The sequence below is a fragment of the Chelon labrosus genome (genome assembly GCF_963514085.1).
Source record: "Chelon labrosus genome assembly, chromosome: 8".
Classification (NCBI taxonomy): Eukaryota; Metazoa; Chordata; class Actinopteri; order Mugiliformes; family Mugilidae; genus Chelon; species Chelon labrosus.
This window is the reverse complement of record NC_140358.1, coordinates 13,143,445-13,167,805: the sequence shown is the minus strand read 5'-3', so window position 1 is coordinate 13,167,805 and position 24,361 is coordinate 13,143,445. Positions and strand designations below refer to the sequence as shown.

At 42.7% G+C, this 24,361-nt stretch overlaps 1 protein-coding gene across 6 annotated transcripts in view; it reads left to right on the top strand.

Annotated features, from left to right (window-relative positions):
* Positions 1-22,949, top strand: part of LOC311491429 (protocadherin alpha-C2-like) — a gene marked incomplete at its 5' end in the record, with an annotated part of 187,825 nt that extends 164,876 nt beyond the window's left edge. For 5 of the 6 annotated variants that reach the window (XM_084549356.1, XM_084549353.1, XM_084549354.1 and 2 more), the window contains 3 exons: positions 9,156-9,220; positions 12,334-12,419; positions 19,833-22,949. In XM_084549356.1, coding sequence (XP_084405482.1) covers positions 9,156-9,220; positions 12,334-12,419; positions 19,833-20,140 — 459 coding nt within the window. In that variant the 3' untranslated portion in view covers positions 20,141-22,949. Of the gene's footprint in view, positions 1-3,640; positions 6,239-9,155; positions 9,221-12,333; positions 12,420-19,832 lie in introns of those variants that run through there. The other variant, XM_084549357.1, reaches the window with a different exon arrangement.
* Positions 22,950-24,361: the final 1,412 nt, after the last annotated feature.

Genomic DNA, 24,361 nt, shown 5'->3' with positions numbered 1-24,361 from the left:
TGCAGAGATGCTAAGATCTATTCCTAAGATGCTGTGTGCTATCATGCAGTAACATGATTAGAATCTGCATTAGATGAGTTGTTAATATACATGGTTGGTTACTGGAATATACTCATCTTTTCTAGAAAAATTGTTATGAGGATTTTGATTTTATGTTTCCAAATCCCATACCCACCAAAGGTAGCCTTAATGTGATGGGCTAAAGTTATCTGGCATTCTGTTTCTGCTGTCTTTTCCAAATTATCATATTTGAATGCTTATTATTTGTGTATTGTGACATTCAGCGTTTGCTAAAGTAAAGCCTAATGACACACGATTAGCAGTATTCAGTAAGATAGCAGTATTCAGATTCTTTTCTCTGTAAATTCATCAAAGCAAGGCACCTAATGGACATTAACTATGCAGTGTATAACCTCCAAGAGCCTGCATGATTTCTTTTCCCTGCAGTCAGTGCATCTGTTTATCACTTGGTGGCATTTACAAATGAGATGGAACAACAACAAAATACGCTCTGACATTCATTCAGACAGTGATTTTGTCCTTAGCATTTATGTTTTTTTTGATAGCTGTGTATCACACTGCCTATGTGTGAGCGTGCATGCTCACAGCCACAAATGCCCTTAAAGTTTGCATGACAGTGTCTGTGCCTGTGTGTTGACAGAGTGATGTAAGGACTCATGATAGCCCAGCCATGACCCGTTTCTCTTTGGATCTCCGTTGTCCTCTGACTCACTAAGATGGGGGGGATTCCACACAAAAGACTCTTTGGGGAAAGTAGTATGAATGGTTTTTAGAGTGGCCGCATACAGTATTAATGAGGTTGGAGAAATGTTATTAATATAGTGGTCATCCTGCATAATTGATGGAAACGGGGATGATAATATTCTGGCAGAGGGAGTGAACAAAGACAAAGTCTCGTTTTTTAAAAATCTGAATGGACTTTCTCATCACTTACCAGTATAAAGCTGCTGCCTTTTTTCTCACCCACTATTTTTGACTGCAAAATGCATGAGCACTTGTGTTTCCACACAAGACCGCAGTTTGCCCCTCAGCCAGCCCTCAGCTGGGGCAGCAGCTGTTTTATAGAGGCACAGCTGGAGATACCCCAGAGAGAGGATTGTGGAAAGTGATAATATTTAGATTCTGAAAATAAGATGTCAAGGGCAACTGATAAGAAGGAGAGTTTCAATGTGTGTGTGTTAAGACAGTCAATATAGAAAAACAGAAGCGGGGGAAAAAAATGAGTTCTAATATGCATGACAGGCGTCTGTCTGCGGGTGGAATATTGTTGACAACTCTATCTGTTGCACCCTTGAGTGAAAGATGAAATAATCTACCGCTCAGAGGAGCGCAATTAATGCTGAAACAGATGGGCGCATTGGAAGCATGTACAGATATTAGAGGGCTGCAAGAAAGCTTATGAATTGCAAAATAAGGGAGGAGAAAGGAGGGGAATGAGAAAGACGGCTGTAAAGGTCAGGTGTAATCCAGCTCTGTGTTGGTTGTTGACGAGATAAACTTCACCTGTCTTCGCATTTGTATCATTGCCTAACACAGAGGTTCAAACATCCCACTGGGAAGATCTGTTAAATGTCACGGTGTGGCGTACCGTACACATAGACCCATTTGAGACCGCCCCTGTTGAAAGAAACCACATGAAGAATGATCGCTGCAGAGTGTGAGAATACACTTCTGTTTTATTTTTTCCAGGGGCTATTATTTTAGATTACATATTTTATAGGCTTACTGTAGCCTATTATTGTACCGATTCCCCCTAATTTTTAGAAACATACTGTGTACAAAATTGGACTCTTGTATAGGACATTTGGCTGCTTCTCCATTTCCACATTTTGCCACCTACTCTTTGTTGCCTCGGAGTGTGAAGAGTCGCTCTGGATCTACACATCCACTAGCAGCATCCCAGTGACTCACTGTGTTCTCTCCGTCTCCCGGGATGCCAAGCGCTGTCATCGCCGTGGGCAGATCAGGCGTGGGTGAAGGTGGCAGAGCACCAGGAAAGGAAAGGAAAAAAAAAAAAGAAACATGTGGGTGGTAGACGCTCTTCTTGGCCCAGTGGTCGAGGTGAACTAAGAGCATTTGAGGTTTCACAAGGCCACTTGTTCACACCACACAACTTGTTTCAAGATTGGCACAGTTAATGTTAGTATCCTAATAAATACATATTGTTTTCCCTTGCAATAATTTGTATTGGTATTCATAATGGTTTTAGTCTCGATTTATTTATCGTCCAGTTAACCTCAGTACAGTTTAAATTACCATTTACCTGATGTGTACATGGGTGTCCAGAACCCAAGCAGAATTATTTGGCCACCGTTCAAAGTGTCCCATGGTTACATCATAAAAGTTTCTTGGCTGCAAATTTAACAATGTGTGCCTCGCTTTATCACCTGAAACTGACACATAAAAGTATTTATGATGAGATTTAGCACCTGTGGGCTTCTGCATCTTATATGTGAAGTTATTTAAGGAAAAGAGAGGGAGATTATGTTCTTCGGGATGAGGCTCTTGACTGATGTGGTTCCTCCTAGAATGCTTATCTGGACAGTCAGGTGTTGTCTTTTGACAGATATGAAAAGGTGGTGTATCTCACATCAGGATCATCTCGTCTGTGACCCAGTTAGCGTCGTCACCGTTAGTGGAAAAATCCCGTGACATCTGGAGCTTGGTGTTTTATGGAGGAATGAACCTGAGGCGCAAAGTGTTTTCCAGCACCTGCGTGACAGGGTCCAACGGGGGTTTAAGAGCAAAACACAGTCAGCTGCCGTTGTAGGGAAGCGATATCATGAAGGAAATGGCAGAAGCCCCTGGTCTCTCTGTATGGTTAAAAGAAAAAAAAGGGGGGGGGGGGGACACACACACTCAAATACACTCTTTGCACTGTCGCTCAATTCACCTGTCACTTGTCCTTTTTCCAATTTTGCTGTGATATATAATTATTTTTTATTTCATTGTGTATGCATTGCGTTTTCCGTTCGGCTGGATCGTTTGTGTGTTTGCACTCGTGAGAAAAATAATCGTCAGCCGGGTTCATAAATCAGTTTCCCAGCGCACAATGAAAAGGGCGGTGGCACTGACAAAAAAAGAGCGAGAAAACGATTGTGTTTATTTCCCAGAAATCAGTAAATGTCGCTGGCCGCTCCGTAAGCGACGGTGTCTAGATTTGTAGATAGATATATCGATAAAACTTAGGAGTTTTCGTGTTTTGGGGGTTTAATTTCATTAGCTGGTGCTCGATCGTTTTGTCGGAGGTGCTGAAATGCAGCCAGCATCCTTTGAGCGAGAGGCTCACCCTCCCTCTTTTGCCCACAGACAGCATCGCCACATCGCAGAGAGAGAGAGAGAAAAAAAGAGAGAAAGAGAGAGAGAGCAATAGGCAGCATCTGTGAAAGGAGTCAGCCTTGCTCGAGAATGGATTAATTTAAAAACATTACCCACGTAGACAAAGGAAAACATGGATGCGCAAGAAATTTTTTCCTTTCCACAGGCACCAGAGAGGACGCGGTGTTTATTCTGCACGTAGTCGGACTTATGCACGGACTATTCCCTCGTTTTTAATGAGGCGGGTGGGGACCCACAGCAAGCTGAAAAGGCGGAAAGATTTCTCCAACCCGTCTGCAAATTCTGCCTGCCTGCGATGGCTGTGACTGCGCGATGCTGTTACAGCGTAAAAGTGAATGTGCCTTTTTCTTTGTATTTGGTTATATTCGTACTCAGTGGCCTTACAAACGCACAAATTCGATACTCCATTCCAGAGGAGCTGGAGAACGGGGCACAGGTCGGTGACATTGTCCGAGATTTGGGTCTGGATCTGAGGAAACTGTCCACCCGACGCATCAGAATCACATCGGACAGTGGACGGAGATATTTCACCATAAATCACAAAACCGGAAAGCTGGTGGTGAGTGACCGCATTGACCGAGAGACAGTTTGTGAATTCAGCGGCACCTGTTCACGCAGCTTGGAGGTGGTATTAGAGAATCCGCTGGAGGAGCACAGCGTGGAGGTGGAGATTTTAGACGTGAACGATAACGCACCGCAGTTCCCTCGAGATGAGTATCAGCTTGAGGTGTCAGAGTCGGCTCTCACCGGGTCGCGGTTCCACATCGAAGGAGCTCAAGACGCAGATGATGGCTCCAACTCAGTGAAGCAATACCGACTCAGTCCAAATGACCACCTCACGCTGGACTCCATTAAACCCTTCTCCAATAATAAGCACATCGAGCTCATTCTCAAAAAGCCCTTTGATCGGGAGCAGATGCCCTCTCATCAGCTAGTTCTGACAGCCATTGATGGAGGCACCCCACAGCGAACTGGCACGGCCAAAATCAATGTCCGTATCCTTGATGCCAATGACAATGTGCCTGCATTTGACAGCTCTGTGTACAAAGTAAAACTGTCTGAAAACTCTCCAAAAGGCGCACTTGTGATCAAGTTGAACGCGACAGACCCCGACGAGGGCTCAAATGGGGAAGTTTTTTACTCTTTCAGCAGTTACACTCCTGAAAGAGTCAGGGAGATGTTCACCATGGACACAGATACAGGGGAAATTAGGGTGAAAAACAATATAGACTTTGAGGAAACAAACTCATATGAAATGTACATACAGGCAATGGACAAGGGGCCAGCCCCAGTGGCAGTACACTGTAAAGTAGTTGTAGAAGTTTTGGATGTCAATGACAACATTCCTGATATTGTACTGTCTTCACTCTCCAGCCCTGTACGTGAAGATGCTCGGGCTGACACAGTGGTAGCATTGATTAGTGTTAATGACCGCGACTATGGACCAAACAAACAGGTTACCCTGGAGATCATGCCCAATTTGCCTTTCAAGATCAAGTCCTTCCGAAACCACTACACCATTGTTACATCTGCTTTCTTGGATCGGGAAACCATCTCATCCTACAATGTCACAGTCAATGCTGTGGATGGAGGCACCCCACCCCTGTCATCTCAAATGACCTTTAAAGTGGATGTTGCAGACGTCAACGATAACCCACCTCGTTTTGAACAGACATCATATACTGTTTATATCCCAGAGAACAATGCTCCTGGTGCATCTCTGTGTGTCGTCAAGGCCACAGATGCTGATGCTGGAGAAAATGCACGCATCACCTATACTGTCCTCAATGACAACAACCATGGTATACCTGTAGCCAGCTATGTCAGCATCAAACCCAACACTGGTGAGGCCTATGCCCTGCGAGCCTTTGACTTTGAGAAGTTGCGAGAGTTTCACTTCCAGATTAAAGCCCAGGACAACGGTGTGCCTCCCCTCAGCCGTGTGGCCACGGTGTATGTTTACATTATGGATCAGAATGATCACGTGCCCAAGATTGTCTACCCGCCCACCAATGGGAGCCGCACCACAGAGATACTAATGAAAAACGCTGAAGCAGGGGTGTTGGTTAGCAAGGTTCTGGCGTGGGATGGTGATGCAGGGCAGAATGCTTGGCTGCTTTATGCCCTGGAGCAGACCAACACAGACCTTGATCTGTTCAAGGTTCATGAGTACACGGGCGAGATTCGTACCACAAGGCGTGTCATTGAAGATAATTCCACCTCCTTTGTTCTGACTGTTCTGGTGCGCGATAATGGCTTGCCGCCACTCTCCTCCACCGCCACTATCCATGTGCATGTGATGGAGCTCCCTCCCAAGCTGACCCCTGACCCCAAGCGCATCATCAGGCCCAACAGCCCCCTAATGTTTTCCAATGTCACTGTCTACCTCATCATCGCCCTGAGTGCCACAACGTTTGTATTCCTGGTCACCGTCTTTGTGCTGGCCATTGTGCGTTGCCATGCTTACTGTACCCAACCTGGCTCCTGCTCCCCATGTTGCGTGTCAAAAAAGAGCATGCCAGAGGGGGGCACTTCAGCTGGTGGTGGGGCTGGGGGTGGAGGAAGAGCTGCAGGTGGAGGAGGTGGAGGTGGAGGTGGAGGGGGTGGTGGTGGAGGGCAGCCAAACAACCACGTGGCTCTACGACGTGACCTCAAAGTGGAGCCGCACTATATTGAAGTGCGGGGAAATGGGTCTTTGACAAAAACGTACTGTTACAAAACATGCCTGACAGCCACGTCAGGAAGTGATACTTTTATGTTCTACAACACGGGACGGCCACACAGTGGCACCTGGGGCTCAGGCTACGTCACCAGCCACAGTGGACAGAGCCAGATATTTGTACGGCGTCTCAGTATGCCAGATGCAACTGCTATTCAGGTGTGTGTCTGCTGTGATGTCTGTGTTTGTTCTATTAGACTGCCTTTTAATAACACACAAAGCACAAGCCATGAGAGGAACATTCTTAGAGAGTTATTGTTCAGGTTTTGCTCTGGGGTGGAGTTCTTGCAGAAGGATTTCAAGTTGAGATTTACAGCTGTGGAGCTGTTGATATCTTTGATCTCTCTCTCGTTTCCTTTGAATTTAATACAAAGTATTTCACTAGTTTGTTCACCTATGACCCGACACAGCGCGTGTTATTTGTCCGTGGTGGGCTGTGTGCCACCATATTCAAGTCCAGCTGGTCCAGAGGGCACTGGGTTGTCATCTTTAAAGAGAGAAAGCCTGGGAAATAGTGCAGCCTTACCAGCTACAAGGGCCACCAGTCCCACTGCACCAAAATATCCTCTTCTGGTCACGTACATCCCTGGTACTGAACAGTAAGCCAGACTTTGGGAATCGGTGTAGAAGGCAGAAATGAGGCAGAGACAGTGTTTCATTTGTGTTAGAGCTTCGGTTCATGGTTTCATTGTATTTGTTTCCACGTGTAAGGAGTTGTTTACATTGTTTCTGGTTTTAGTAAAGCATACTGAATTAATAAGATAAATCACACATTTATTTTTCATTTTTTTTTGTTTTCTACTCATCATGTTTGCCACAGAGCTTCCATCTGTGAAAAGCAGAAACGGATGCAGGAAGAAATAAGTGATAAAAAGAGGAATAAATAAATTATTACAGTAATTATTCAGCTATCACCTGACATGTTCCTCATTAAATGCCAGTCATGTTTGTTCTTGCCATGTAATTAAATGGCAATGATGTGTTTCTCGGTACTGTGAGAGGATTGGCTGCCTCTGCGCCGATGAGGCGGGGGATGAAAGGTGATTGGACACAGTGTTGATGGCGGAGGTGTGAGCTCTGTATCCATGCTAGGAGTGTTCAGTCAGAGGGAGGGGGGAGAATGGAGGAAAAGGCGATAAAATGGTTCGCCAAACCAAAAAGAAAGGAACAGAATACTCATGGGACTCTCTTATTTTGTCCCCCATTTCAAATGATTTAACAGAATGCATTGATTTCTAATTTCTTTTTGTATATATGTCTTTGCTGTATTTGTTTTTGTTTAAATTTAGAGTGTGAAAGTGTAATCTTCTAGGTTTGCATCTCTGTCTTCCCTTAGGAGTATATTAAACTGCAGACATATTTAGGTTCCAGATGCTTGTATCTAATGTGTGCATGGTCGACTCTGTTTAATTTCATTTACCCCCATAAACACCATACGGCCAAGCAGACCAGTCTCCCTTTGGCCACTGATGTGCTGCAACAAGACAAGCTTTCAGCAAAGACGTTTAGTCCCATTTGTGGACAAGCTGGTCATATTTTGAATGGTTTGTTTATTTCTGTACACTGTGCAGAAAGCATATTTAGAGCCACACCATCATTTTCCTTTCACTATCAGTCTAAACATATTGATCCTCCTGCTGATTGCTATTTGGTAAGCAATTTTCTTCATATGAAGAAAGATTTCCAGTGTGGATGGATGCAGCAGTGCTCTGTATCCCTGCAGACATTCTGCTTCGTTTGAGTCACTCCAGGAGGAATACCAGGCTTCTCTCATTAAGACCAAATATTGGATTTCAAGCGTGATGAATGTCCACTGCAGACTCATAGAGGTCAATGCAGCTTCAGAAACAACTGAGCATCTGTCATATGAAAGGAAATGGGTCTTCAACTGGGTCTCTTATGAACTGCATGGCCGCGTGGGGAGAATTTAGTGTTCTCAGTCAGGTTGGTTCAGCTCTTTCAGTGGTTTAGGATGAGATTTATTTAGAGTTTATGAGGTGTGGTTAACAGCCCATGTTCCTGCACTGTGGGCATTACAGAGGGATCCAAACCACTCACTTTAAGTCCTCTAACCATTTTTTCCCCCAGGTTTTGTAATGTATCTCACATTAGGATGCGACTAAAAAATAGCATCACTGACAGAAAGGCAAACATTATGGTGCTGGGGTGTCCCTGTGTGTCCCTCTGTTGAATAATTGTCCACAGACTACATGCCAAGGGAGTTAATCAGATATCTTGCACTCCCCTCCTCCTCATCCTTCCTCCACCTGTGACCTTCACAGGACTGAAATGACAGAGGGCGGTGGGTGGAGAGTAAAATGTATACTGGGCTCCAGTTACCATGGTGAGCTGTGTCAAACGGACTCATTCGAACTATGTGTCAGTGAAACTTGAGGTTTTGATCAGCGTGAATATGATATAACGGGAAGGACTCAGCAGCTCATAGTGGAGGGGGTGGAGAATAAACAGAGCCAAGATGGAGGATGGTTTGGTGAAAAGGAAAAGAAGATGACGGAACCTTATATTGAATTGCAGAAATATTCGTTCATCTTTCAGTAATTTTGTGATTTAGCAATGGCAGAAAATGAAGAGGAAGAGACGGATTTGATCAGCAGCTGTAAATTTGAATTGGGCCTGAAATCCATACGCATGCAAAACTGCATGAGCGTTCTGCAGTCTTTCCGGTGTAATGGGCACATTGTGGATGCGTAATTTCAAGTTTTACAGGTTGTCATAGTACTAGCATCAGTGGGCTGCTGGGAGTTAAAACCTTTCAAAGTCATTTACTCTCCAAAGTCATGGATGGAATGGGAGTAGAGAGGGAGGGGGAGTACAAGAGGGTGTGGGGAAGGGAAGAGAGGAGCGCCCCTGCAAGCTTCGATTCATCACTCATTTCTCTCCAAACGCAGGTGCAAGCTGTCACGGCTATGATTGTGTGTGTGTGTGTGTGTAGGAGCTTGTGTGTTACTGTGTGCGTGGCAAGCATGCACTTGCAGTTCTCGCCATGACTTATTAATGAGATGGTATTGGCTTTTGCCTGTACTTAAGACTCAATTCTTCTCACTTTCTCTTGCAGCCCAAGGCGCCAAATGCAGACTGGAGATATTCAGCCTCCCTGAGAGCAGGAGGTGTAATGCAGAGGTAAGCAAGCCATTCTTCTACTTTCACTGTCCAGTAAGGACCTCATCATACCTCGCCAACCTCTAAAGTGTACAAAGTATAAGTACGCCATTGTTCCATTTTACATGTTTTAAGCAAATAATTAAATCCCTGCACCCTTTTTCACCAGCCACTCTTCATTAAGACAAACTTTTGCTTCTGACAGCCTTGCACAAAGTTTCATTTAGCCCCCTAACACAAGTACATGGTTGTGTCTGGACTGAAGCAAGCAACATGTTGCCAAATACAGAAATAGTATCAGCATGCCATTGAGTTGCACTCTATAAAAATCACAGCGGTGAAGGTGTCTTTTTCTGTTGTAATGAGTCCGTCAAAATGCCTGTTCAAAAGAAGAGGTTTACAAAGAGTACGCTAATATCCCATTTTATATGGTCTCTTTGCAGCTAAGGCCATGTCATTTTAGTAATGCTAATACAAACAAAGGTAATAAGACCCATGTTTCTACCACTAACCCATTTGGTTAAGCCTAGAAAACCAGTGAATGCACGGTTTTCAATTGGATTAATGAACCAATTGTCAAGTTACCCTGTCCCCTAAATGTGACTTAACTGACTTAACAGAAGGTTCATACTGCAATGGCAAGATTTCCTTTGAAAATACATATTCTTGTGGTTGATGTTGAACTGACATTGAGGTCCTTTGTGCGGTATAATCCTGCCTTGACATTTGACTAAATCTTTTTAGTTTGCTGAAGTGGAAAAAACAAGAAAAGGGTACAAAGAGTCCCATTGCTTTGCCACAGGGCAGAAGGCCTAGTGGCAATGTAGTAGGACACTCTTGTGCCACAGACCAAACCATGTGAAGCATTTGGGTTCTTTCATATCCTGTTAAAGATGCTGATTGATTGATCATCTTTGCTACAGCCCCACCAAATGATCTTGGCGGGGCTGGGGGATTGGACTGTCAGTTCCAAAAGAGAATATTTAACATTTTACAACGTACATTATTTCAATTAAACATTTAGTCAGTGTTAATTGAGTTGCTCTACATATGATTAAACCATCTGAAATAGATGATCATTTTACTGTTCTTATAATAAATATTGAACTCAAGATTGTGAAATATGAGATAGAAAACAATGAAGAGGAATGTGGTTGAAAGTGGATCTCTCAGTGTTACTGTAGACCGATGGAGAACTGACAGGAGGGAAGAGTAAGCAGAGAGGGGGCCAGTGATGAATGAAGGGCAGGTCGTCAGGTTGAAAGATGGCCCATCAAGGACATAGAGATTGCTACATGACCACATCAGTGATCACATTACCCATAAGACAGTGGGACATTACCTGCTGTGGGACTCAATTAAGGGTCACGCCGGTGAAATGGCAACATAATTACAAATAGTCACAGGTTTAACAAGGTGGTGCCATCTGATGTCTGATAACTTTGTCTCAGTGCATACACAACCTGAACAACGTAGTGCAGTTTAGACCTGTTTAAATTATTTAGATACCGTGTGCACTCTTATGCCCATGTCAGTTTAACAGTGTATCCTGTAAGTATTGGTAACGTCACACAAATTCCCTAATTACAGCGGCGATTAATGAGAGTTAATGTGCTTTAGTGAACCAGTCGAACATATTAAATCTTTCTTATGACTGAAGTTGAACGCGACCCATGTCCCATTAACAAGCATCGCTGAATCCTCATCTCTTTATACAGTGTCATAATCGGAGCTTGTATGAGAGATTTGGGATACCGCACCCAAACACCAAGTAATGGTTGTGACCTATTTCATTTCATTTAATCTCTGGTGGAGGGCACAACAGTTCCTCCTTTTTGTGTTTCATTCTGCGACCTCAGTAGTTTTTATATTGCAACAAATACATTTTTTGCCATATGAGAACATATTAATGGGAGATTAATCAAGAAGTGTGTGGTTACAGGGAGTAGGAGAGAATGTACGCTGAGGAAAGAGAAAGAAAGACATTGTTCTTAGCTGAAGAGTGTATTATCAGACCAGTGTTTCTGATAAATAATTAATCAGTGCACCCTGATAGTGTAGCTGCTTAGCAGCACTTAAAATGGCCTCCATCACAGAATCACTGCTCTTCTCTGAATGACTGAAATAAGGATCTGGATTCATCCTTAAATGTCTTTAGCATTAATAAACCAAATTCAATTTCACTGTTCCTTTTTTTTTTCAGTTGAGATCTTTAATAAAGACAGAAAATGTATGCTTTTTTAAAAATGGAAAATAATGCAAAATGTTGACTTGGTAGCAGATAGAGTTGTTCTTGCAGATCTCAGCAAATGTTTTTAATTCCTAGCGGCCTAATTTTACTCAGAGCAGACAGGTGGATTAAAGTAAAACAGCAGCAGGGAGAGATTGAGAATCATAGTATTGGATTGATAATAACAATTTAAGTAGGTTTATAGGTTTCTGTGTCTGGTTTATCTCTTTTTTATGAGTGCTGCTAACAGCCACCAGCAACTATTACATTGAATTCAAAGAAAATTGATTTCTAAAAGAAATATTTGATGTCCAATTTAAGGCAGTAATGGCTCATGGGTAGATTTATAGGCATGTTTGTATGATTTGCATGATATGACCCTTTAAGAGAGTCTCTGCAGTCCTTGGTTGGATCGTTACAGCAACTCTTGTTAAGGAAATCTTAATGTCTTATTTAGACAATGCAATAATTTTATAGATAAGACAGAGGCAGTGAAAGAGAACTGCGTTTGTAGCAGCGTTTCTGTTCCTGTCATTTAACACCACAGAGAATGTGGTGTTCCTCAGTCGAGGGGAGGGTGCTGAAATACCACAGAGTGGGTGTGAAAATGCAAAAAGGGCCATCTGTAATCCATAATCCAGAGAATGTTGGTAAAAAGTAGCATGAACACTTTAATCCTAATCTGAACATAGGATGGGAGTGTGTTTGCTGCACCATCAACACACGGTGATGAGAACATTGGATATACTGGGGCTTGTATTTTAGATGCATGAAGCATAATCAACAAATTTAATAATATTTATGGGTGCCTTCTTCTCGGCCATACAATTCTACAAAGCATTTGAAAGAACACATTCCTAGTTTTAAGTCCTCGTGTATGTGTGTGTTTTTTTGTGTGTTTCAGCTCCGTGCACATGGAAGAATCCTCAGTAATGCAAGGAGCCCAGGGGGTCCTGGTTCAGAACTGGCCCACTGCATCCAGTGCTGCTGGTAAGAATCTGTCAAGCTGTTTTTCACTTTGCAAGAAACAGAGCTAAAATAATTGAGGTCTGCTTGGTGTCAGTCACAACTATATTTCTGTATCTAACACGTTTCATGACACAGTCACACATAATATCAGCTAAGACCAATGTGCCAGTAACTGCACATGCCTCAAGAGCTTATCAAACCACGAGAGAGTAATAAAATGAGCGAAACAGAGCTATCGGCTACGAGATCGCCCCGACCCCTGTCCTACCACTTCCCACTGCTGCAGGGAGAGGAAATGACATGTGCTACGTAGGCGGAGATGGATATCTCGGCTCTCTGTAGCAGGAAGAGAGACAGTACAGGGAAAACGGAGGGAGAAACTCAGAGAACCAATAGTTAATTGGATTATCAGCAAGATGTTTTTTGAGCCACAGAGGACAAACATTAGGGAACACATTAGGGAAGAATGGAAGAATAACAATACAAAATTACATTATCTCTATCATTTTAAATGGGGATCTCTCCTCTCTGAAAAAGACCAAAATTATAGGTGGGTGAAAATCAACCTACCAATACTTTTACATATTAGATAGACAATTGGCACTGTGGTTTAAAGCAGTCATTGAACATTTCCATGTTGTTTTGTAGTAATATTGCAACAGATAGTTGAGTTGCATGAAATTGGAGTTAAATTGTTAAACTATAATATCAATATACTTTTATTTCTTCTTTATTATGTTAAGTAATGCTGACAGGGGAGAGGTGCTCTCAATGGTGAGAAGTCACTTGCTAGATGAATAATCAGAACAGTAACACTTGAGGAGTAACAAAATCTCTAAATGACACCTATGGATGACCTTTATCTGGCATTGCGATATGAATGTCATTGTATACGATGCCATGTTTACTGCCCCAAACGCTCTGCACAGAATTCAGTGTTCAGCTCATGGCTTTTCACATGAAGACCGGGAATTGGGGTCAGAGAGGATTAAGACTGAATTGGAGTAAAGAAGGAGAAAATGAAGGGGAAGATATACTGTACATTAGAAGACTGGAGCAGGAAAGTGCAGTCAGGTTTAGATAAAGAGGTGATTTGTTGTAATTAAGAATGTAGAGCTGGCCTGGCATGGTGTCTTTTATAGACAGGAGGCGGTGGGCTCGGCAGGCAGACAAACTACCCACACAGTAACTACTGTCTCTTCCTATCCACACACAGCCTCCTCCACTCTGTCATCGATTTCTTGCCTTGGCTGAGGACTTACAGCCTGCAGGCACATCAAAACCCGAGAGATAGAATAGAGAGAGAGAGAGATGGTTGGAAAAACAAAGAGAAAGAGAAAGAGATGAGGTGGAGGAGGCAGTAGTGACGTATTTTGGGTGGGTCTGCTCTCACGAGATCAGCTGGTGAGGATTTAAGGTGGTCTAATTAAGCTGTGGCAGTTGAGAACAACACATTGTGTACATGCAAACCTTGCTTTGTCTTTAAGTGTCCCCTTTTTATCTTATTGTTTGCCTGGTTAACAATGACAATAGTTTCTGATGGCTGTCTTAACTGCAGGTCAGATTTTAGGGTTAGAATAATTTAGGCTGTGTCCGATAATATGAAAAATCTAAGAAATTGGGATATTGATTCGATGTGGCCTATCACTTTACTATGAGTCATGGGTGGTGCTATTTATACCTAAATCATCTTGTTTATTAGGCTGGCTGTGGTCTTTAGGTTGGTTCATTGAGGGAGACGTTTTGTTCTGCTCGGAGGTGCAGCCGACAACGCCCCTCAGACTGAGAATCTGCAGATTTGTTTGCCTGTGTCAGTGTGCCACTGTCTCGCGTGTTCATATGCATACGTGCCTGTGTGTGCTTGGCTGTGTTTCTAAGTGTGTTTTGGCTGCGTGCTTTGTGTGCCGCTCCTGCTGTGACAGATGGAGCGCAGCCCACGCCCAGATTAACAGACCCACATTAATAAAATCAGGGTCTTGCCTGGTGTCTAACTCGGACCTCCTGTCTGTTCCTCGCCCGGCCTCTATTTCACAGCTCAGTCCCTAAGCCGAAAGCACTATAGGGATTCGGGGAGAGCTGTGCAAAATTGCAACAATCTCCTGGTGAGATGGGAAAAGAGAGACGGGAGGGAGGAGGGAGATGGGTGGGTCACAAAGCAAAAGGTTGAAAATAAACCACACAATAAGCAATAAGGTGAATAATAAGATGGAGAAGCTATGTGGTGTTGGGGAGGAAATGGCAGTGACTAAATCAGAGTGATTGAAACAAAGTCTGCAAAGGAGAGAGAGAGATGGGTGGATGAGGCTGCTGTTGCTAGGGGAGAGTGGTTAGACTAGACAGAGTGTGAGAAAGAAGGAGAGAGAGCTTCCAGCATTATTCTCCATCAGCATAAGCACTGTCACCATGACTCCTACCGATGTCCTACTGCTTCACTGGAGGATGCAGTTTCTATAGCAACCATTCACGTCCCCCAGTATTGGCAGAAGAACGAGTAAGGGAGGGGGAGTGTTATATAGAAGGGGGGTGCAAACATATGGCATGGGACAAAAGGTACTGAAGGAGGGAGGGGAAATGGGGAGAGGGGGAAAAAAACCAGGCTGTGGCATCAGGTGAAGGACAAAGGGAGGTGAGATGCACATACATGCAAGTGCTATAACGGAGTGGGAGGGTGCGATAAAGGAGGATGTGTTTGGAAACCGAGAGTTGTTAAGGGAAGGAGGGAGCAGAGGACTGAGTAACAGAAGGAGAGTGACCTACATTCACTGGGGCGGTGGTGTACTGCAGAGGTGGATGCAGGTTTACCGTTTTCTCTGTCAGCCCGTCGCATGCGCACGTAAAACAAAACCTGAAACATCGAGTCGATAAGTGTTTACAGTGATCAACTGCGGCAGGCACCTATCAAGGCAAAAATAAACTCAAAGGCAAAAGGCCAAGCGATGGGGAAGAAAGCGTAGGGAGATGAGAAGAGATGAGAGGGTTTGTGCTGCATTTTGTCACTTCACTGCCTTTACTTTAACTATTATCCCTGATTCAGAAACGGGACCTCTTCAGTGTCTGTACTGTATCTCATAAAGGTGGACTGAATTTGAATAAGTAAACTGATAAAAGGGTAAATAAGTAGGTTTAAAAATACTGTTTAAGATGCTTAACTTCAAGGATGCGAGTCACACTTTATGACCACAGCCGTGTCAGTTAAGGTCCGTGCAAAAAGACTTCTGGCACAATCGGAAAGGTAAAGTAGAACCATCTAGAAACTACTCTTCACTGTGTCTGAATCCCTCCACCCCATCTGTTTCCTATTCTCGACTCAGTTGTTCGCTGTCCTTTATTGTCACTCTTTTTTTTTTTTGTTCCCTACTGCGAGTCTTTAAATATCACGCCAGTTCTCTTCCGCCTTCTCTCCCCGGGGAATAAATCAATCTCTGCTTATTTATCTTTTTGTCTTAGCACCTACACACACCAACAAATACTGTACACACACAGATAACAACTCCTACGCATACACCAAACCTCCTTGCTATTTTTATCTTTTTTTAAGGCTTGTGACAAGGGACTAGTTGTGTCCACCATCTGCCACCACACAATCTAGCTGGGAGCAAATAGCACAGTGCTCAGTCTCCCACAACCAGCCATCAGTATTGTTTTTTTTTTTTTTCTTTTTTTTTTCTTTGTTTTTTTTTACCATTAGCTACTTCTTTATTTCATTTACATTTACCAGATTGGGAAATGTATGGTAATTTATGCAGGCACCCAAATTTATTCTCCTATCACCACAAAGGCGTAGCAGTGAAAACACATGAATAAGAATGAGGTTTTTGAGTAGACGGCAACATCACATTTGTTCTTATCAAATCACACACTGTACTGCGCACTAACAGGCACAGGTGCTATTTTGGAGAAGGGCGTGGCCTCACTGCAGTGTGGGCAAAAAAATAAATAAATACAAATAAATAACACCGTGAGGATCTTTTAATTCTTATCTTTTCCCTCTTCCACCCTTCGTTTTGGATGGCGAGCATTACATTTCATATCTGCATCCTTGCACTTCGTGGCCCCTCTTCTTCCTCCTCCTCCTCCTCCTCCTCCTCCTCAGCTTGTTATGTAACGCTGCAGTGCGCTCCACTGCGCTTCTGCCCAACTGGCCGACGGTAGGGCAAGACAAGTGGGTGAATAAAGTAGATGTGGCAAAATGGAGCTTGGGTGATTTAAACGGCTGCGAAAAGCTTTGGGGAGCAAAAGGACATTCATATTCAAAGGACTCCAGAGAGCAAACTAGGGAGAGCATACAGACAATATCACAGACTGTAAAAATGTAATATTATTGATTAAAGTGTCTTCTATGTTGGCATACGTACAAAAACCGCAGGTTTAAAATAGCTCTGCTTGCCTATATAGGCAGAGGGGCAACAGTCGTCTCTATGAAACTAATAATTATCCTCGCCTGTAATGTCTGTGGTGGTTATATCACTGATGGACAAGACGTTTAATACCCCATCACATTAATGTTAACATAAACATTGATGGGCATGATTAAGACTCTTGTCAATAACTGGGAGGGACGGGTGTTGGCTGTGTGAGTCTTCACGCTAGATTAGATGAAAGGTCAGAGGAAATGAGAGCTAAACAGAGCCAGGAAAAAAAGGAAGAAATTCAGCAGGGTGTGCAAAAAGAACAGGGAGGGAGTTTTACTCCGCAACAGCCATCAACAAATCAGGTGGAAGCAGTGGTGTTGAGATCAATGCCAGGTGATGATGAGTGAAGGAAGTGAGGAAGGTGGTAAAGAAAGAAGTGACAGTTGAATGTAGAAATATCAAAATGATGCAGTAGAAATTTTGAAAAGGACAAAATGAAGTTAACAGAGTTGTAATATTACTTTTCTCGGTGCCAGAGTTTAAAACAATCTCGCTTCTGTAACCCTGTCGATTTATTACCCTGCATAAGACACATTGTCCCTTTTATGAGAGCCACTCTGTCCTGCCATACTCTTTCCCATCCGTCTGCTCTCAGCATGACTCATCAGTCTTCAGGGTGTTTATGAATGTAAGTTTGCACCGAGGCTCTGCCGTCTCATCAAGTTCTCACATTGACTTAGGCAATTTCTCAGAGGCAAAAGAGCGGACACTTAACAGCAAAGCACTGCCCGCATTCCTGCATCCTGCATTTTCAGGTCCTTTCAGTTTCTGCTTCACCTTTGAGGTTATAGAGTCAGTTTTATATTTCTGTTGGTGAAGTCAGATGAGGACGTTTCCACTGGGGGAAAAGCACTTGTAAATGAAAGTGACTTTTTCTGTGTCCATGTCTACATGCAGAGAGAGCACTGACTTGATCGAGCCTGTCCTGTCCTAATCACCTACATCTCGTTGTCATATTCTGTCTTCTCTCTGCAGCTCTTGCATCAGTGTTGTAAAAGTCACTGAAGGCATGAGAGTTTCCTTGGGGGAATTTTGATGTGGAACTTTATAGAGCTACAAAGTAGCAATAGTGATTTTTATTATTAAATTATATGCAAATTATTTTCATGATTTCTTTTGTCTAAAATGCAAACAAATTCTGGAAAATATATATATCATGACTTGTTAAAACCCAAGGCAATGTGTTCAAGTTTCAAGTCCAATGCACAGATATTCATTTTGCAGGTTATAAAATAGGAAACGAATGAGCAAATGTTTCCTTCCTGGAGAAAATGAAACCTCAAAATATTTGTCATTTTTTGCTCTGGTTCAGATTAGGTGTCCTGAAAGCTTAATGTGTTTTAGTTCACACATTAAAAATGCACTGAGAGTAACTGCCACTGTCTGCTTTAACTTGGATGGTTTCCTCGCTGGAGGATTAGGATTGCACGCCAAGCGGGACACATTATGTTTGCTGTGGATTTGCTCCATAAATCTTTCACTGTGAGCGGATCTCGCTGATAGCCGGTAATTGAAAATGTTGAAATACTGAAGAGGAACCGAGCAAAATATTAAGTATAAATTAAATAGGGGATGAAAGTGGAATTTGTTTTGATCATACATCATTTTGCCGCATTCAGGTGCCAACATATACTGTAAAATGTTGATAGGTCAATGCAGATCTGTATTTAAACTAGTATTTAGTTTGCTGTTCGTGATAAAATCCCCAAACTGGGAGTAGATAAACATGTTCCACCCAAATACCATCAACTCTCTTTGTACCGCTGCATTTCGACTGAACCTCCCCTCCCACCTGTTCACTATGTGCTGCGTTTGACACCGAAATACCGGACTGATGCACAAAGCGAGTTTCAATCATCAAACTGCTGGAATGCTTCTTGTGCTAACTTTGTGTCCAACTTTATATCCAATTTTATGATGACTTTTGACTAAAAGCGAACTAAAGCTCATCATACTGTGTAGTGTGTATTATGGAGCTTGGTGTGTAATAAAATCACAAGATGATATTGGAAACTGGTATTCTTTGCTCTGGGAATTGCGTGAGGTCAGGCTTCTATTCCCAGACATTGCTCCTTCTGGTTGGATGGAGCTGTGTTCGGTTAATCTCCCCTTTGGAAAGAACTGAGAAAAGGACTCAGAAAAATACGAGGAACATGTGAGGCAAGTAGGTCACTGCTGTGCGGAAAGAGCCAAAGTGACTGTGTTTTGTTTTGTTATATTCCACGCAATTACACACTCCCGCACAGTCCAGAAAGGTTGTGATCGTTCCTCGGTTGTCCATGCCGTCCTAAATGTGGTTAATAATGAATGTCCTTTTTAGCATAGGAGTGATTTAATTACATTTTGGTGAGACAGCACATGTGGCTGTCAGGAAAGATCTGTCTTTTAAGGGAAAATGCTGTTTTTCTTGCCAAACAGTTGTAAAATATGCCTCCTTTAAATATTGACCTTTCTTAGCCTTTAACATAATTATGAACGTGTTAATGTTTCAAACATTGATGCAGATTTAAGCCTTTGGACAAGATGGGGGCTTTGTTGCATTGCCCACTTAGTATCATCTTCTTGGAAACCTCCCATTAAGTTTAACCCCTTCTCACCTTTTATGGCATGTCCAGGCTGTTCCTGCTGCTCATTACTAATGGATGAGTTTTTGTACGGTGGTGGCCATAGAGCACTTTAATTGCAGTTGGATTTGTAAGACAGTAGACCTTATTTACACGTATTGTATTTGCACCACGGCTTTAATTTAATGTGCATTTGCTGCTCAGAGTTACGGCGACTGATATCGCCTTCTATGGGCAAGCTAAAAAAAAAATTTAAAAATGCAGTTTATTGTTTGACATTATCAAGTTCTATGCAGAGATCAAAATACCCTGGCACTCATCAATGATATAATTACAGGCTGCAGTTAGTCTCTTCTAAAGAAAAACATGTGAACTTCAAGGTGAATTTTTATAGATGTGTCAAATCTAGATTAATAGCAAATAATAACGCATCACTCGTCTCTCTACGTTTCTTTCAGACGCTGAAGGGGGAGAGGTCTCACCCCCAATGGGTGCTGGGGTAGACAGCAACAGCTGGCACTTTCGCTACGGCCCAGGTGGCCCTGGTGCCCCCCCACAACACCTGAAACCCGGCGAGGTACCCCCTGAAGCCTTCATCATCCCCGGCTCCCCTGCCATAATATCCATCAGACAGAACCAGGGAGGAGAGGACGACAAGAGCGATTTCATCACCTTTGGAAAGAAAGAGGAGGCCAAGAAGAAAAAGAAGAAGAAGAAGGACAAGAAGGACAAGAAGGATAAGGGAAAGGATGATGGAGATGAGTAGAGGGGCAGAGAGTGAAAAAAGCAAAGAAGAAAAGGGCGTTGTTAAAACAGAGGTACCAACCAAAGTCCACTGGGCAAAAAGAAAATGTAAAAACTATTCTAGATTTTCCAGTTTTGATTTATGACCCTTTATCACGGATAAGAATTTAAAGCTTTTTCTGTTATGAACCTGGCCTTACCAAGATTTATTTTACCTTTAGTTCTTCACTGAGGTAAATTATATATCTTGCCTTGATACAATAATGATATAATACACAAAAATATGATTGATTTTTGTCCACGCCCCTATGTGCCTAAAAACCCTAATTCAACTCATGACATCCTTTCAAGTAAGGAAGGACCACTTCTTTTCTCCTTTAATCCACTGGGCATGTTGGCACCTCTGTCTTACCCCCTCCCCAACTGCAATGTGTAAACCATTCTCTCTTAGAGGAGACAAATACTTTGTATAAGAACAACAAACAGCTGTGCCAGCCAAGGAAAAGAAGAAGCGCAAAGAAGACTGAGACACATGTATGCAGTCTGGAGCTGGACACACTCTACTTGTAAATAGCACAGACGAGAGTCACTGAAACTAAGGCTAACATGACACTGCTGCAGATTCCTCTGGTAATTACCAACCGTGTTTCCTGAGATCTCAAATAAACCACAGGCACACACGCATGCTCACACATTCAAACATGCAAACACAAGCGTACTTACCATGACAGGGTGGACACAGAAAGCACTTGAGACCTACAAAGAGAAATAGAAAATGAGAGAAAATCAACTGGCATAAAGGAAATGTGCTTAAAACTAGACACTGCAAGCTTTTTGCCCTGCACAGTCGCCTCTGAGGTGCACATCAACTCTCTCAGGATGAAAGCAGCATCCTTTGCTATCACTCTGTGTTTGCTCACTGCATAGAAAGGACACAAAGAGCTTCATCTCCTGCAAGAACCCCAACTGAGGAATGCAGAGAGCACCAGAAGGATGGAGAGATGGAAGATACCTCACATTCTCCTGAGGATCACAGAGGGGAAAGTCCAGCTGAGCTGGCTTGTGACTCGATGTTCAGTCAGTGGACTCTGATGAAACCTTACAGAATATTAGGAGAGATTTTGACAACACCTTCTCTTCTCCCCTTGCTGCAGAAAAAGCCTACTGCTTTCTGTTTTGAATGTTTGGTAGCAACCAATCCTTACCTAATACCTTGAGTTTACAAATACTCACCTGCTTGTACTCGCCCCAAGCTGCCGCGAGCTGTCCTCTCCTCCCCAAACCGCCTTTTTCCCCCCACTGTCACCCCTCCCACTGCCTGCCTCTTTATGTGACAATGAGGTTTATGGAATTGTTCTGTTCTACTCTTAAGAGATTCATTATTACATACTCTGGCTTTTTTTTTTCTTTTGTTTCTTTCTCATAGCTTTAATTGCTTTTTGCGTGACATTCCCATTCACCCTCAGACGTTGACCCTAACCCCCGCTCTGACCCCCACTACTCAGGATCAGTCCTGGGAATGGCCTGCTCTGAACATTGTGGTGTGCTGACAACAGCATGGAGTAATGTGGATGAGGCCTGGGGAAGCCCAGTCGGGGGTCTGTGCTCTGAACTCTTGTCAGATGTTTCTCAAGTGCAAAACGGTTCAGTGCTTTTAACTTGTGAATACAACAGTATGTGGTTCATTTCCTGTTTGTAGCCACCGATGAGAGGGGACCAGGTGGGATGAGGCTGATTACAGGCACTGTGGAGCGCTGGGGTAAAGCGAGGAGAGGCGTGCCGTGGGTTGGCCCTACCGCTCCACCTGCAAGAGAAGAAAAGTCCTCCAACTTGATTGTTTAGCATCGTTGAGTCGCATATTAGCTTTTATGTACGCTGTAAATGTAGCGTAGACTTTTCATGGATTGTCTCGACATTAGTAATTGAAAAAAATATATGGACATCTAGGGATTCCCATCCCAGAGCCAGATCCCACCAATCCTCTCTCAGTAGGTTTTGAAAACGGGGCACATACATGCCTCAAGGCCTGCTTCTGTTGGTTCTCCTCCCCTGCCTGTATCTTGTTGCCACGTCCCCAGAGTTTTCTGGCTCAGTATGACGTCACTCCATTAAGTGGCTGCTGCATGTACTGCTCTAAGGAAACACATACTATATAGAGAAATATATATATAAATAGATAGATGGCTATGATTTTATTCTTTTGTATTATGATTTTTCTTCATTACTCACACAGGAGATATTTGTATGTACTTCTGTCTCTGCAAAACATCTATGTACTACAATCTTCACGCTCCACAGATGTTGTACGGCATCCACTAAACCTCTTTAGATATTTGTAAATGCTATAGTGTGATACCTTTCAACGCAAGTTTATTATTTTTTTTTCTTTTACCAAAGCAAGAAAAAAAAAGGAAAAAAAAAAAAAAACACTTTCTGTGTCTGGCTTTGACATGACGATCTAACTAACACTGTATTATTGTAACTGAAATATGTATGATCCTATGATGACCTATCACTTCCCTTTCACTCTTGGAAAAAAAAAAGGAAAATGATGAAAAAAATCCAATGTAAAAAAGGGTATATGTAGTGTATGCTTGTGTTTAGTGGGCGTTCATGCTGTCATTCTTTCCCGATGTATGGTGGTGAACTATGGTGGCAATGTGCTGTCCTAAACTGGATCAGCCGAGATCTGTTGTAAAACTCCTTTTTTTGTACACCCTCTCATCAACTGTGACAGTGACGTAGTGAATTTCATTTATTTCATTTATTTTCAGACTTTTTATTTTACCTAGATGGATACAGTGGTAATGTGTTTGGTTTATAAATCACTAATAAAGTTTTCTTTCTTAAAAATACATCTGAATTTTATTGTCTTGGGGGGAGGGTTTGTTTTGCAATATCAGTGAAGTCAGATCGCGGCTTTGTTTAAATTTGTGTTAACAATGATTGCCTTTTTGACTAAATACTGTAATGAATAAGACCATGTTAATTACCATACGTGATGAAAGCCTTAATTAGAAATCAGAATTATTTTACAGAGGATGCTCTCATGAGAATTAAAAAAAACGGAAAGGAAGGAAGGTGTGGCTCTGTAACCAGGAGAAAGAGTGCAAACTATCCGCAGGCTGCTCTCCTAAATCACACATCCCTCTTCTTTCTTCGAACTGACAAGCAGTCAGTCAGAAAGGCTTGCTCCCCGCAGACATGAAAGTCAGACAGAATGGTCTCCCTTGCTCAGAAGCCTAATTTCTTGTCATTGAAAGCATGGCCACAGATGGTCTGAACAGCCCCACGTGAAAGGAAGCTTCCAGACGCAACACAATTTAATAGAGTGGCTAAGTAGATTTACTGTGTCCCAGTGGGTAAGTTTGTTGTAGAGAAAAAAACCCACAATAGAGTGACATCAGTCATGCTGGCCTAGATAAAATGGAGCATAGATTATCAATACTTTTATCCAGTCATCAGCCCGGGCAGGCAGCTCAATACTCTCCTAAAAGGTAATTTAGACCTCGAGGAACCACAACAGACTTTGCAGTTATTTTCTTGACTGAAATAAACATACCAGTGTTAAATATCCCACACATGTGCTCCTATTGAAATACAGTTAAGTTAACAAAAGTCTAATTTCTCCAATTTTGGCTTTCATCTTTCATCCAGAGAGGGAGGTTGTGATGAAAGAGGTTCAACAGTTCATGTAAAAAAAAAATATAAAATAAAATGAAATAAATGCTTGAAAAAAAATGCTACATCTCATGCTTTATTCCATTCTCTCTATGAGACAGATAAAATAGTTTCCATGGTTACAGCTATTTGGGGAATAGTCTCTATGGCGACAGTCTCATATACTTAGCAAACACAGGGGGGTTGAAACAGCAGGAGGTGGCCCAGGATGGGGTCAAGGGTGTGTCCTTTCATATGCCACAGACAGCTCTTCACTGCAGCTGCTAATTTAACGATGCAATACCACGAACAGTGACTCTGGCGTCTTAAGGACAGTAAATCCACGTAAAGAAAACATTTTAACCAAAAACACACATGCGCCCACACATTCAAAGTGTCTCACATATTCCCAAGAGCACTCACAAAATGTTCTCTGGTCTTTCCGAATTGTGGCTCATTTGAGTTATACAAACAAATTAACAAATGAGCCAATTGGCTCAGTGTGCAGAAAAGTAGCCCGCAGTGTTTGGTCTGCAGAGCATCTAATGAATATGGATATATAATATGGCAGAGTGAACAAGGC